This window comes from Salvia hispanica, chromosome 5, assembly GCF_023119035.1.
Source record: "Salvia hispanica cultivar TCC Black 2014 chromosome 5, UniMelb_Shisp_WGS_1.0, whole genome shotgun sequence".
In the NCBI taxonomy this organism is placed as follows: domain Eukaryota; kingdom Viridiplantae; phylum Streptophyta; class Magnoliopsida; order Lamiales; family Lamiaceae; genus Salvia; species Salvia hispanica.
The window spans coordinates 40,352,264-40,367,559 of NC_062969.1; the positions used below are offsets into that span (position 1 = coordinate 40,352,264).

The following is a 15,296-nucleotide window of genomic DNA, read 5'->3' on the forward strand; positions in this document are numbered from 1 at the left end:
GATATAATGAATAAAAGCATAAATTTGAGTTACTTATTAGACTTCTCCCAATTTCATACTCCATATAATCTTTTGCACATTCTTATAAATTCATAATAAATAGTATATTCAAAAAATATATTTTATCAAATACTAGTAAGTACTAATTTTTAATAAAAATATATAAATAATGTTGATCAAGATAAATTAATCCCATAAAAATCACATAAAGGCAATGATGATGTTGTCTTGCCTAGAAGTTTCCAAATGTAGTTTTCAATAAACCACTATGCATGGTGATTTGATTTACTTGTCCTAAATTAGGGGACTTTGCCTTTAATAGTTTGCATTTTGAGGCATTGTGGGGTGGCCACATATTTTAGATAAGTGGAAATTACATGGACAGTATTTTGTTAAATGTAGAGAATTTGCTATTAGAGCATTCACAATGGGTTTAAGCTTAGTCATAGGCTAGTCGCAAACTCTTTCTGCCACATCATCAATACTAAAATTCCTCCTGTTACATCATCAGATAAGCAATTGGACAAGCAATAGGCTAGCTAGCCGCAACAATCAAAATTAAAAAAAAAAACTAAATTTATGAAATTAAACACAAAATACGGAATTAAATTTACGACACATACATGGGAAAATTCATTAATTTCATTAAAATAAAAAAAGTACATTAATTACAAAAAAAATACATAAAACAAAAAAACCTATCGCCGTGCAGTCCTCCGCGTCCACAACTCTTCAATTAAATCCTTTTGGAGTTGAATATGAGCATCCACTTGGCGCATGTCGGCATGTGCCTGGAGGCGGCCGATTTCATCGTGAGGTACTCTCCTTCGTACGTTGGGGGTGGCCACGCCGTGGCTTGGACCGACTTCATCGTCATTGGCCCAACTAGTCAGTTGTACACCTTCATCTTCGACTATCATGTTGTGCATGATAATACAAGCGTACATTATAGAAGCAATGCAGTCGACATGCCATAAACGCGTTGGACCCTTAACTGCCGCCCATCGAGCCTAGAGAACACCAAATGCACGCTCCACGTCCTTGCACGCTGACTTCTGCCGTTCCGCAAAGTATGCATTCCTGTCCTCATTTACGCATTCGATCGTCTTCACAAAGACGGGTCACCTAGGGTATATCCCATCCGCCAAGTAGTAGCCTATATCATGCCGGTTGTCGTTGGCGACAAAACCGATGGCCGGACCGACGCCCCGGCACCGCTCGTTGAAAAGGGGCGACGAGTTGAGGTCGTTGTTCGACCCGGCTACCCCAAAATACGCATGCCAAATCCACAGCCGATAATCAGCTACGGCCTCGAGGATCATCGTGGGATTCTTTCCCTTGTAGCCGGTGGTGTAGAACCCCTTCCAAACAGCGGGACGGTTCTTCCACTCCCAATGCATACAATCTATGCCGCCTAACATCCCAGGAACCCATGCTTCTCCCCGTGCATCCGCATCGAGATCCCGACAGTCTGCCGGGGTAGGGCTTCGAAGATACCTGGTCCTTGAATATTTCAACGACGTCCTCACAAAAATACTTCAGACACTTCAGTGCAGTCGTCTCACCGATGTGGAGGTACTCGTCCCACATGTCTGCCGCGCATCCGTAGGCCAACTGCCTGATTGCCGTAGTGCACTTTTGAATAGGGGTGTGGCCGGGTCTGCCAGCCGCATCGTGCCTGAAGCGGAAGCACATATATCGATGCTCCAAAGCGTCAACGATACGCATAAATAGCTCCCTGCGCATCCTAAAACACCGCCTGAACATGTTGGCCCCAAACCGCGGCTGCTCTACGAAGTAGTCGTCATATAGCCGTTGATGTGCAGCTACGTGATCCCGATCAATCACTGCTCGGTGGTGGACAACGGGTCGAGGTCGAGGTACCACCGGCTGCAAGACCCTTTTTGTATCAGCCGATTCATCTCACCGTACGTATAGGTCTCCAATGCTTCGTTCATTTTCCGTTCGTACTCCTCAGCATCCCCACCACTACCCCCACTACTACCACCCGCGTTACTCATTTCGCGTTGATGCTCTTGTACAGAAATTAAAGAGAGAGAGAAAACTCGTTAAAACAAGTGGTGTGAATGAAAATGACGTGAAAATAGCGTATAAATAGTGTTGCGAAAATTTAAATAATAATTAAAAAAAAAATTAAGTGCTGGCCGATCGCTCGCTGATCGCCCGCCTGCAATTCGGCCAGCGCATCGGCCAGCGCTCAAAAACCGGCGTGCGCTCGCCGAAAATCTCGCTGATTTGGTGCTAGCCGGTCGCAACGGTTCGGCGAGCGGACCGGCCAGCGTCGGGAATCGGCTAGTCGGCCCGCTCGCCGCCATTGTGGATGCTCTCATACACACAATCAGTGGCGAAGCCACGTGGGGCCAGGGGCCCCATCAATTTTCCCATTTACTAACTATATACTCCATTATATATTTAAACTAAATGTTACGTGTGTGGATGATTGCGCAGTCGGTAGGAAGCTGCGTCTCCCTTGTAAATATGTCCAGGGATCAATTCCATATTGCCGCGATTTTCCTCTTTTTTACCTGTACTTCATATTTACACACTCCTATGTTACGGGGAGTGATCAATTGCTAACTCATCATTTAATTGCTAACTACAACTAATTTAAGATCATAAGATTTTAGAAAATGTGTGGTCTACAATTTTTCACGTGTAATTTTTCGTTTTTATTAATTAAATCGAAAAAGATAAAAAAAAGCTCCAAATTAGGGTTTTGGATAAAAATGTCAATATAATGTTCCGAAAATATCAACACAATGCCTTGAGAATGTCTATAAATTTCTTTTAGCTATATCTCCTTTTGCAACTCTCCATCTTGTTTTTTCATTTTTCCCTTCAGGTTATATGCATCAAGTGCAATAAAATATCCAACCGATTTGATCACATGATGGATTTAACTGTTAAAGTTCATGGGGGTTCCGAGTCTTTGGAGGACTGTTTGGATCAGAGGTGGAGAGTGGATGAATTTGAGCAGTAGTACAGCTGCGCCTACGTGCATTAGTAATTTTTATTCTAATTCTCTCCGTCCACAAAAAATAGGGCAATTGATTATGACACGAGTTTTAATGTAGAATTGGTAAAGTAAGTGAAAAAAATAAGAGAGGAGGAAATGTAAGTTAGAAGTAGTGTTAGTGGAATGATGTGTAGAGCTATTATTTGTTGAAGACTTTCCATATATGAATGTGCTTAATTTTTTGTGGACGACCAAAAATGGTAAATGTGTCTAATTTTTGTGGACGGAGGGAGTACTTCTCCATTGTATAATTAATTTAGCAATTTAGTATGACGTGGAAATTGGGTATGATTGTAGCAAAGGAAAAATATTATGTGGATAAAATGTTCGACTACTTAATCATATCTTCAATTTCTACTTCATATGTAAGCAACTATGTATCCATTAAAACCTGGCCAAGACAAAATCCACAAATCCCGGAACAGCCTTTTTCCAAAAATAAAAGTCCGATACTGGTAATAATAATTATTATTTAACACTAATAAGTAAAAATAATGGCAAAGAAAGAGATATTAGTAATAGGTTAATGTTAAGTCTTATTATACGAATATATTGTATGAACACTTACGGAATAAATAGATTAATGTTAAGTCTTATTATATCCGTATCAAGATCTCGCCACATCATCATATTTATTGTTAAATATTAGTAGTATAGTAGATTTTTTTTATTATTTAAAAGTGATATAATGAATAAAAGCATAAATTTATGTTACCTATTAGACTTCTCCCAATTTCATACTACTCCATATAATCTTTTGCACATTCTTATAAATTCATAATAAATAGTAGTAGTATATTCAAAAAATATATTTTTATCAAATACTAGTAAGTACTAATTTTTAATAAAATATAAATAATGTTGATCAAGATAAATTAATCCCACTAAGACATATGCGTCTACTCAATGCAAAAAATCACATAAAGGCAATGATGATGTTGTCTTGCCTAGAAGTTTCCAAATGCAGTTTTCAATAAACCAATATGCATGGTGATTTGATTTACTTTTCCTAAATTAGGGGACTTTGCCTTCAATAGTTTGCAATTTTGAGGCATTGTGGGGTGGCCACATATATTAGATTAGTGGAAATTACATGGACAATATTTTGTTAAATGTACAGAATTTGTTATCATACACACAATGCTAAGATATTTTTACTTTTATAACTATTCTAAAAAAAGTAAACAAAATCGACTTTCTTATATAAATTCACAGATAAATCACTTTATTATTTTGCAATGTTACATTTTCCCCAATCATTTAATTTACAATAAAACTATGAAATCACATGTATGGCTTGCTACACAGTTATTTTAGTAAATATACATTAAAATAATTTAAATTAATGTTCAAACGATTTCATTAAAAAAAACAGGACTATTTTCCGTATTTTCTCACTAAAATTATTTTTGAGGCAAAATTTGAACTACTGTTTTATTATTCCATTTTCATAATTCATCAATACTTAATATTTTAAGTTTTAAATTTTTATTTTACGAAATTGAAATCTAAAAACATAATAAAATATTATTATTATATTATTATTATTATTATTTTATAGTGAATTTCATAAAAAATAATCTAAAAATATGTAGATTCACATTAGATTAATGAAAAAATAAAAGATATACTATTATCAAAAGCCCAAATTATTTGGGCTTTATGTTGTTATTGTTTCAAAGTGAGCTCACATTCAGAGCCCAATCCATCAATTGTTTAAATCAACATTAAATATCATATTATAATATTTTTATGTTTTTCTAATTCTTATAGCTGAAGAAATTCTACGAGGAATCGGAAATCCAATTGCTGCTGAATTAACCGCCAATTTACACACATATATAAAGGAAACTTCATAAAATTTCTTCACAAACGGAAAACCCTGCAACTCACGCAGCGACGGCGATGGTGGTAGGGTTTTTCGATCTTGTTCGGAGCACTTCGTCTATGGTTTTGGCAGCCGCCTCCAGTATAGGATTTTCACCGGATTGCGGTGATGGAGAGACGGAGGCGGAAGTTGGCGCAGGCGCAAATGCTTTCGATTGCTCCTGGTATAGCACGTGGTTACTCATTTATGCGCAATTCAATTTATTATAGAATCTCATTATGCAGTTAATTTGGAGCTACTTTCCGATTCAGTTGTTTGTGCTTAGGTTAATCGTTTTAGGTTATCAGCACCTGCGTTGGTGCTTAGTTATGATTTGCGTAAGATGTAGAGCTGATTTGTGGATTAATGTGATGAGATTGTGTTCTTTCGATTACATCCGGCATCCACTGCTACTTGAATTTTCCTTTCTAAGTAGTAGAATCTGTTGGAAAATGTAAGCTAGGACAAGTGATCGGAATGAAATAAGAGATTGTTACAAATTGTGATTGAGCTGTTCTTCATCGTCTAGGACGTATCTCCTATGCACGTTATGCATTAAATACTTATGTCGGGATCCATGTATTAGTGTGGTAGGATTAAATAATAACACTGACTCGTCCTCTTTTACAGTATATGAGTTGATGATAGATGTGGTGACACCCCAATTGTTGATCTAGTGATAAACAATAGTAATAATATAGTATGGGGAGTTAATAATGTGGAGGAGGTCATGGTTTGATTTGGATAAGTCAAACCTATCCAGGCTAATGGTTGGTCTATGGTCATATTTCAGTCCTTCTAACTGGTTGCGGTCAATGCTTTCAATTATCGTTAAAATTTGCAGTTCACTTCTCTTTTACTCTTTAAATATGGTTTCTCATTTTTATTTATTGCTTGTTGAGTTCAATTAGTGTGCTAATAAATGTGAAACCTCTTGGACTAAGTGACTTGGAGAGTATCAAGTCAACATATCAGAATGTGCGCACACTTGCATGTTTTATCCTGTCATAAGTGTTCTCATCTTCCCATAACTCAACAATTTTAATAGGCAAGATGCATCAGTGGCTTTCTACTTCCTAGTAAAGCTCCTACTACATGGCTATCATTCACTATGCATTTGAATTTACAGCTCTTCAAATTGTCGATGTCCTCACAATGAGTGCGGGAAAAAGTGTGCTAGTACAGAATTGCCATCTGCATTGACAGGAAGGGAGGTTTCACAACTTTCTGGAGCTCGAAGTTCAGAGATTAACAAGCAGTCAAACGAGGTACTCGAATTCTATTTTACCAACTAATTACCAGTGACAGTGAGTTATGATTCTAACATTGCTTTGTCCTTGATTTTCAGATCTTGTTCCCATATGAGGAATTCATACAACTTTTCAATTGGGAGAAACCAGGTTATCCTCCTTGTGGACTAATAAATGGCGGAAACAGGCAAGTGAAGTTTTTATTCCGCACTTCATTTCTTGTTCATCTGCAGTATGTCAGCCTGTTTAATCTGTCTTGCTTCTCTGCAGCTGCTTTGCTAATGTGGTTCTTCAGTGTCTTACATACACTCGTCCACTTGCTGCCTACTTTTTGGAGAAAGGACACAAGCTAAAATGTACGTAATTGACTTGATCATATCACCCTGGTTGAGTCCATCATACAGAATTCTATAACTCATATTTGTACTTCCGTATATATTGTTGTACTATCTGCCACTCTTTCTGCTGCCAGGTCGGATGGATAAATGGTGCTTCCTCTGTGATCTTCAAACTCATGTGGAAAGTGCTAGCTGGTGTCATACCGCATTCATTCCCATACATATTCTTTCAAGATTGAATAGTATTGGTGGTAATCTTGAGCGTGGACAGCAGGAGGATGCCCATGAGTTCATGAGGTCATTATTACAGTATTTATTATTTTTTGTTTTTTATGGACCTTTTGTTTTCACCTGATATACAATTTCAGGGACATATTTGCGATGTGATTTTACTTTTCTAGTATACAATTACTGATTTCAATGGAATTTGTATTGCCAGGTTTGCAATTGATAAAATGCAATCTGTTTTCCTCGATGAATTTGGGGGAGAAAAGACTGCTCATCCCAGATATCATGAGACTAGCTTTGTTCAACATATATTCGGAGGTTGCCTTCGGTCTCAGGTAGCCTGCACGTTCAATCGTTATGTCCAGCTGTGTAGTTTGCATTGCATAGATAAAGCATACCCAGCTCAATCCTGTATTAGTGAGATATTACATATCTGGAGTGTTTACATATGGATGATTGTTGTCAAATACTGTACATTAGGTTGAAATTTAGTAGTAGTACGAGTAGCACTGTGATAGTTATTTGGCTATAATATTCTTTTAGCTATATCCCGCATTTGCAACTCTCCATCTTGTTTATTTTTCATTTTTCCCTTCAGGTTATATGCAACAAGTGCAATAAAATATCCAACCGATTTGATCACATGATGGATTTAACTGTTGAAGTTCATTGGGGTGCTGAGTCTTTGGAGGACTGTTTGGATCAATTCACTGCCAAAGAGTGGCTACATGGAGATAATATGTACAAATGTGATAGGTACGTGTTCCTTCAGCATTTGTACATTTATCTAGATTCAATTGCACTACTATTTCCGCTAATGCAAAGATAGATTCAATTGTACTACTGTGGAAAATCGAGATAGATTCAATAACACTGCTCTTTTGCCATTACATTTGCTACGTATAAAGGATTTTTATTATTTTATACTTCTTTGATCAATCATATGAGTTGTCTGTGCAGTTGCAATGCTTATGTCAAGGCACGGAAGTACCTATCTATTCGGCAGGCACCCAACATTCTTACAATTGCCTTGAAAAGATTTCAGGTCTGCACCTCTATGCCCTTTGAGTTTCCAAACCCCAATGTCTAATCAAAGTTTTCCTCAAATATTTGTCTACAGTGAATTTTGGAGATTTGTTTTGGCAACTCCGTTCCCTTTCTTTCATAACAGAGTGTATTAATTGTTTTGATCAGAAACTTAACAAGAGGGTTACCTTCCCAGAGAAGCTGGATCTTCGTTCTTACATGAATGAATCGGAAGATGGGAATGATATTTACAAGCTATATGCTGTAATTGTCCATGTAGAAATACACCATACATTTGGCCATTACATCTGCTATGTTAAGGATTTTGGTGGGTATTGGTACAAGATTGATGATGATAAGGTACTAACGCCGTCTTTTCTCAGTGTATACATGCATCATACAACCTTCGACTTGAACACATGAAGTATTTTGTTGTCATGTACAGTTATGTATTTTACTGAATCTCATCATATTTCAGTCTCTCCATTGCTTGTTGAATTTTATTTTATGTTAGTTAATGAGAGTGGGCAACACTAAATTATGATATCCTAGTGTAGTTAGTATGAAAGAGTGGCGATGAATAAATTATAAATATGTATTGAACCCTAATTGAGGCAGTGATTTTCTCAAAAGATTATGTTAGTGTTAATCTTTTTAGTTTTTAAAAGAGCCTGCTAAAGTTTGTATTATTACTAAAAGCTAGTTGATCTAGTAATGTTCAATGGCCATAATGATCGTTGTTCACATAACATTATAGTAATACCAGTAAATTACCGGACATGTTTACACTTATTTTTTGCTTGCATTGTTCGTAATCTTTGTATCCTTATCAGGTTTCTTCCGTGAGCTTGGATGAGGTGCTTTCGCAGGAAGCCTATATGCTCTTATACAGCAGGTATTTAGTGCTTTAGAATTGTTACCTCCGCAAATGCTCTCTCTTTTTTCTTTACACAACACATGTCATTGTTTCTCAGAAACAAAAGTGGCTGTAAGTTTTGTGGGCTTCAAATTTCGATATAATTGAATAATTTTGCTGGTCTGCATTGGCTAGTCATGTTTGCAAGCTCTTGATGCTAATGCTTTGCCCTATTATGGATGTATTGCTCAAGTATTGCTGCATGCCGGTTTTCTGCATACAAGTGGATATTGTTATTGTATATATCCATTCATGTATCTGCACATGATCCTCACAGGATTTGCGCTCGCCCGTCATGTTTGCTTCCTGCTGGTTCACTTACCGGAGTGAACAAAATTTTGAAAATACAAGCAGTTGATTCGTCAACGACACAGCCCGTCAATTCTGAATCTGAGGCTGATAGCATGGTGGAAATTTTATTAGTGGAAAGTGCAGAAAATGCAAGAGAGGATGTAATGGCACCACCCTGTAATGCTCGGTTGCCAACTCGATTTCATGATAGTCATGGTTTCTACAGTTCTCCGAAAGAAGAAGATTTTCCTCTGAAACTGGACTTCTTTAGATCCTCCACCGGTCGTGATGTCAAGAGGTGCAATACAAGTGATACCACAAAAGATCTTTCTCAAACACGGTGTCAAAATCTCAGTGCTGCTAAGAACTGCGCGTTTGAGAAGCATAGAAGACATGCCATCTCGTCGTTTACTACTATTCACATCCAAAAGGAGAAGTCTGCTAATTGCACATACATGCGAGAGGCTTCAAAGTGCGAAGTAAAAAGTTCCGTGCCAACGTTGAATCAAATCTCTGCTTCTGGTTCTCTTGGCAGACAACGGTGGAATAAAATTGTTAAGCAAGAAAATAAAGAACCAGACGTATATACATTCATTCCCCGCGATGATGAAACTAGAGAAGCAGCTGGGATATTAGTTGGTTTAAGTTCTGAGAAGAAGTTGATAAAGCCACTCTCGGCTCTCGGTGGAAAACGACGAAAAGATCTTTTCAAGGTAGGCGGCGCTGTATCGAACGGGAAGATGCCTAGGATCCACCGGTTATTGTCTGAGAACGGCAGATGCTTCAAATACGACTAAGTTCTCGAGGTTGTGAATGGCAGATTGCATAACGCTTTCACTTAGTAATAGCAGATTTTGTAGATAGTTTTTTAATCTGGATGCTGAGAACTCTACTATAGTCTATATATCAAGTAGTTTTTCCACAAGCAATAGTCTTGTTTTCTCATTTTCGATTGTCCACAAAAATTAAAAGTACTAGTTATGTGCATTAATTAATTATTAATAAATTTCAATAAATAATTGAAGCTATAATTGAAACTGTCGGTGTTTTTTGGAACAGGAAATAAATATAGATTCATTAGATATTTTACGTTAAAAAGTAGGAATACTAGTTCATGAACATTAGTTAATTTAACATAAATTACACTAATCCATCTGCATTACTCTTTTAATTAATTTCAAACCAGCGTCAAAGCATGCCCAAATTATTTCATTCATATTAAACTAACTTATAAGTATATAAATTCAATCAAGTAGTAATTTAAATTTTAAGGGCATTATGTATGTACATTTATCTATACTTGATAGAAACAAGAATGTAGTAAAAGTAAAGGCTAATCCTAGTCTTGAACATACGATCATTTACGATTTTGGTTCTAAACTTTATCTTTTTTATTTTTTTATCCTGAACATTTCAAATCGGATCACAATTAGTCATCCGTCAATAATTCTGTTAATTTTATAACGGTCAACGGGTTTAGCCCAATTTTGACCAAATTAACTTTTAATTTTGATATTTTACTCCCCTAATTAGACTAGCTCCCGGAGCTCCCGTCGGCGGAGCTGGACGGCTCGTTTGCGATGGAGATGGAGCAGGAGAGATCGGCTTCAACAGAGCCGGGGCTGGAACCGAAGCCGGCGTAGGTGCAACCTGTGGGGGAGGAGATGGCACCGGAGGCGGCGGTGAGGCGGGAGGAGGAACTACCAACTCATTCATCCTTCGCGAATTCCCTCCAACAAGCTTCTGCGACTCATCCATACTGTTGGATATTGGTGTGGACTATTATTTGGGCTGCCTTTTATTTAAGCCCGGATGAAATTAATTGGGCTGAGCCCAATGACTTATCCCCTCTCACCAGATGTTGCCACGTGCCCTCTTACCTGGATCCTGCATTGCAGCTGTTGGATGTAGAACTGTGTTTGTTATTGTGAGAAGGCTATGCGCCGTTCTCATTATTCTCAGAACTCTCTCCCTCTCTAAGCTTGATTCTGCATATTCTCCCTTCTCTCTCTTCTTCTCCGATGAGCTTCCAGCCATCTCATGGTGATCTCTCACGGTTCTTTGAGTGGTAGATCTTTTGTGAGTGCTGGATTAAGGCAATCTCTTCGATTGCTTGTGTGCTGAAGAACTAGGGTTTGTGAGACTCGAAGGGCCTGTGCTGAGATACTGTTCAGTGGAACTTGATCTGGAGTGAGGGGAACGTGTGGTAAAGGCATCGGTGGTGCGGGGTGAACTCTAACCGGTCCAGTTGTGCTCCCTTGGGTCTTGTTCTGGTAGAATAGATCAGTGTGGTTGTGGCGGGTTATGAGCCAAGATTCTTTGATTTGTGATTACTTTCTCTGTTTTTAGTTAGTGATCTATGTTTTGATCCGAGAGGATCCTTCTTGTTATTACTGACTGTTTCTTGAGTGTGCAGGATACAAATCAAGTGGGTGAACCAACTAGGGTTTCGGTCAAGAAGCTTGTACTCCCCCCGTCCCGCTTAAGATGACACATTTTCCTTTTTAGTTTGTCTCAACTAAGATGACACATTTCCTTTTTTTGGAAACTTTCTCTCTCCAATTAATACGCTCAACCACTTTTTCTCACTCTTATTAAAATATTCATCTTTCTTTCTCTCTCTACTTTAGAACTTACACCTACCTTTTCTCTCTCCAATTAAACACTTTAACCAATCACTCCTAAAATCCCGTGCCGGCTAAGCAATGTGTCATCTTAGCCGGGACGGAGGGAGTAATAGTTAGGCTTCAATTTCTTGTATCCATATTAAATTTACTCCATTGTATTTGTAAAAATCAGCCGCGTGGGTGAGAGTTTGGTTGAGCTCCCTTGTACAAGAACAAAGAGGTCTTTGGTAATTAGTGAATCTGGACTGGTCTGATCCCTACATATACGCTTGATGCGGCACTTGTAGAGAAGGAACACCATCTGCATTGGAGTCGCCTCCGGTTTCAACACCACCGCCAGTCTCCGCGCCTCCGCCGGTGGTTAGTTCTCCGCCACCTGCTACTACTCCCGTCGCCGCTCCTCCTCCGATTAGCACACCACCGCCAGCGTCACCTCCGCCGGCAGTTCCTCCTCCCGCCTCGCCGCCACCTCCGCCGGCAGTTCCTCCTCCCGCCTCGCCGCCGCCTCCGGTGCCATCCCTCCTCCACCGGCTGCACCTACGTCGGCTCTGGTTGCTTCCCCTTTGGCTTCGGTTCTAGCCCCGGCTCTGTTGAAGCCGACGTCTCTTGCTCCATCTCCATCGCAAACGAGCCCTCCGACTCCACCGACGGGAGCTCCGGGACCTAGTCTAATTAGGGGAGTAAAATATCAAAATTAAAAGTTAATTTGGTCAAAATTGGGTTAAACCCGTTGACTGTTATAAAATTAACGGAATTATTGACGGAGAACCTATTGTGATCCGATTTAAAATGTGCATGAACAAAAAATCAAAAAGATAAAATTTATGACCAAAATCGTAAAATGACTATATATTCAGGCTCACTTTTTATTTACTCATGTAGTAACAAAATGAATATTAATAAAGGGTCGAAAAGTAAAAAAGAAGTTCTTTTACTATGCGTATAATTTTTCCCAAAATAGTTAAAAATGCGAATTCCCAAAGCTCCATGCTCGCACCTGATTTCCTTTTTCTCCATATTTTACAGCTCACATGCATGGCGACTTTTTTTTTTATCATTTCCTCATTTATTTTTTCCCTTTCACGAATTTTCACCACTTCACTTCGCACTGTTACATACCCACACCTTTACTTCAAACTCTCGCTTTCACAACTCCCATCCCTATCTCTATATTCATCAATTTAAGCTCCCGATCTGGAATATTTGGTCAATCTTCTCGTGATTTGATTCAAGGTAAGGTGAATTATGATTTTTTTTTTGGATTATCCATTGGTGGGAAATGGAATATCTTAAATCAGCTGTGATTGCAAAATTGTAATTCTGATCCGTTCTAATTGTTCCGTTTTAGGTGAGTAAATGAACTGAATCGACTTAGAGGTTTAATAATTGTTTCTGGATATGGAATTCAATCCAGATTCAACTTCGTATTTGAGGTTAGTTTTTATTCTTTCCCCTTTTTTGTGCTGATAAAAGAAGGAAGCATCGAATGATTGTTGGAAAGATTTTGAGTCTGAATCAGCTTATATTTTACTCTGTTCATTGCCTCTGCTATATTTTGTATGTATTGGTTTGGCCTCAGAAATCTCAGTTGCGTGTTAGTGAATACTAATTGTATGAAATTCCTTGAATGAACTTGTGCAAATATTAATTATTACTGTTTAGTGTATACTAATTGTATGAAATTTCTTGAAATTTCATTTATCGAGTTCCGTTCGTGTGGATTTGGAGCCTTGACATGGTTCACAATTTGCCATTTTATCCATGTGAATCATCTTAGTTTCACTCGTGGCATGATATTGGAGATTGAAATAGCGCCGGCTGCAGTTGTACAAATATAATGTAGTGTTTGAAATATTTGGAGCTTTGAAAGATTTTGTGATTAACTTGTTTTGTTCACCTCCATATTAAATGAGCGTTTAGGCTTAACTATCCGAGCATTGTGAAGGTTGTATCTTATGAATGAACTTGTGCAAATACTGGATGCAGTTTATTTGCAGCCTTATCATATGGAGTTTCTTCGATGGCAATGGTTTTCATCAATAAAGCAGTGCTCATGCAATATTCAGACTCGATGACTCTCCTTATGTTTCAGGTATACTGCAATTGAATATGACTTTGCTTTCTCTTCTTTATCTCCATCTTTCACCTTTTGTATTGATTGACTTGTCGTTGTATTTTGTGAGGTATTATTAGCAATTGGTGACAACTTTGCTTATACACTTTGGGAGAGCGTTGGGATACACGAAAGCAAAAGGATTTAGTGTAGATACTGCCAAAAAACTTCTTCTGGTGTCCTTGTTCTACAACGCGAATGTGGCTTTTGCATTAGCAAGCCTGAAAGGCGTAAATATTCCAATGTACATAGCCATTAAAAGGCTTACACCGCTCGCTGTACTTATAGCTGGGTTCTTTTATGGAAAGGGGAGACCTTCAACTCAGGTTTATATCTTCTTCTTTTATTAGATTTAGCTTGATGCCGACAGTTGGTTACAGTCACCATTCGTTCCCTAATAAATTGAGTTTCAAACAATTTCCATATCATTTCAGGTTACTCTCTCTGTGCTTCTGACTGCTGCTGGTGTTCTTATAGCAGCACTTGGTGATTTTTCCTTCGATCTTGTTGGATATAGCATGGCCTTTATTTCTGTCTTTTTCCAAGTATGCTTCGTACTTCTCCATTAACTGATAATATGCATTGCGTTTGGCTTTATTATTTACAAATTTTGGAATTGTGTAATAATATCTTTCTACAAATTCTGCAGACAATGTACCTAGTCTTGGTAGAGAGGTCAGGTGCAGAGGATGGACTTTCCTCAGTCGAAATTATGTTCTATAACAGCGTCTTGTCACTACCCTTTCTGCTATTCCTTATCATTGCTACCGGAGAATTCCCAAATTCTCTAGTTATGCTATTTGCAAAGGTAGCATTAAACCATATCAAATTTTCTTTGGCAGCAATGCCAAAAATCGTTATATGCTAGTATTTCATAGTCGTCTGGATCCCGACAGCAGATTACCTAATCTGACATCAAATCTTTTTTGATGGGCAGAGTAACTCGTTCGCATTTATGGTTCTCCTTGTTCTTTCCCTGGTGATGGGTATAGCACTGAATTACACTATGTTCTTGTGTACAATTGTCAATTCTGCTTTAACTACTACCATAGTCGGTGTCCTCAAGGGTGTCGGTTCCACGGTAATTTACACTTTCTTCTTGAAAATAATACTCCACATTTGAAAATATACTAAGATGATGGTTGCTTACCTCTCTGAGCAGACCCTCGGCTTTTTCCTGCTGGGAGGAGTGCAGATTCATGCTTTGAACGTCACCGGGCTTGTGATCAACACTGCAGGCGGCGTCTGGTACTCGCTAGCGAAATACAATCAGAAGCGGTCCAAGCTCCCGAAGCAGATGCCTGATGTGGAGACGCGTAGTAAATGAGCCGGCTCAACAAAAAGGTGCCTTGCTTGCATGTTTTTTATATGAATCATTTCAGACATATGAAGATTCTTGTTAAATTATTCAGTGAAAGAACAAATTTTGAAAAGAATGAGGATCTAAATGGCAGAGGCTAAGTATAGTGTAAAGAGAGGGAGAAATCTTTGAAGGCTTTGATTGTACTGTAATAATCATAATCATATTCATAAAGCACAAGTTCCCTTCTCAGATGTTTCGTGTTACATCTCGTGTTTCACTTTCACATGTAAAATTGGGATT

At 38.3% G+C, this 15,296-nt stretch overlaps 2 protein-coding genes across 2 annotated transcripts; both read left to right on the top strand.

Annotated features, from left to right (window-relative positions):
* The first annotated feature begins 4,842 nt into the window (after positions 1-4,842).
* LOC125186265 (ubiquitin carboxyl-terminal hydrolase 18-like) lies at positions 4,843-9,878 on the top strand. The gene is made up of 11 exons (XM_048082620.1): positions 4,843-5,088; positions 6,034-6,172; positions 6,253-6,341; positions 6,425-6,510; positions 6,627-6,789; positions 6,932-7,055; positions 7,319-7,476; positions 7,681-7,765; positions 7,915-8,106; positions 8,580-8,641; positions 8,940-9,878. The coding sequence occupies exons 1-11, from the start codon at positions 4,943-4,945 to the stop codon at positions 9,748-9,750; spliced, it is 2,055 nt and encodes a 684-aa protein (XP_047938577.1). The 5' UTR covers positions 4,843-4,942; the 3' UTR covers positions 9,751-9,878.
* Positions 9,879-12,646: 2,768 nt separating this feature from the next.
* LOC125188678 (UDP-galactose/UDP-glucose transporter 7) lies at positions 12,647-15,245 on the top strand. The gene is made up of 8 exons (XM_048085675.1): positions 12,647-12,813; positions 12,929-13,013; positions 13,567-13,672; positions 13,774-14,019; positions 14,128-14,238; positions 14,343-14,501; positions 14,631-14,774; positions 14,856-15,245. Exons 2-8 carry the CDS (start codon positions 12,979-12,981, stop codon positions 15,018-15,020), a joined length of 966 nt encoding a protein of 321 aa, XP_047941632.1. The 5' UTR covers positions 12,647-12,813; positions 12,929-12,978; the 3' UTR covers positions 15,021-15,245.
* Positions 15,246-15,296: the final 51 nt, after the last annotated feature.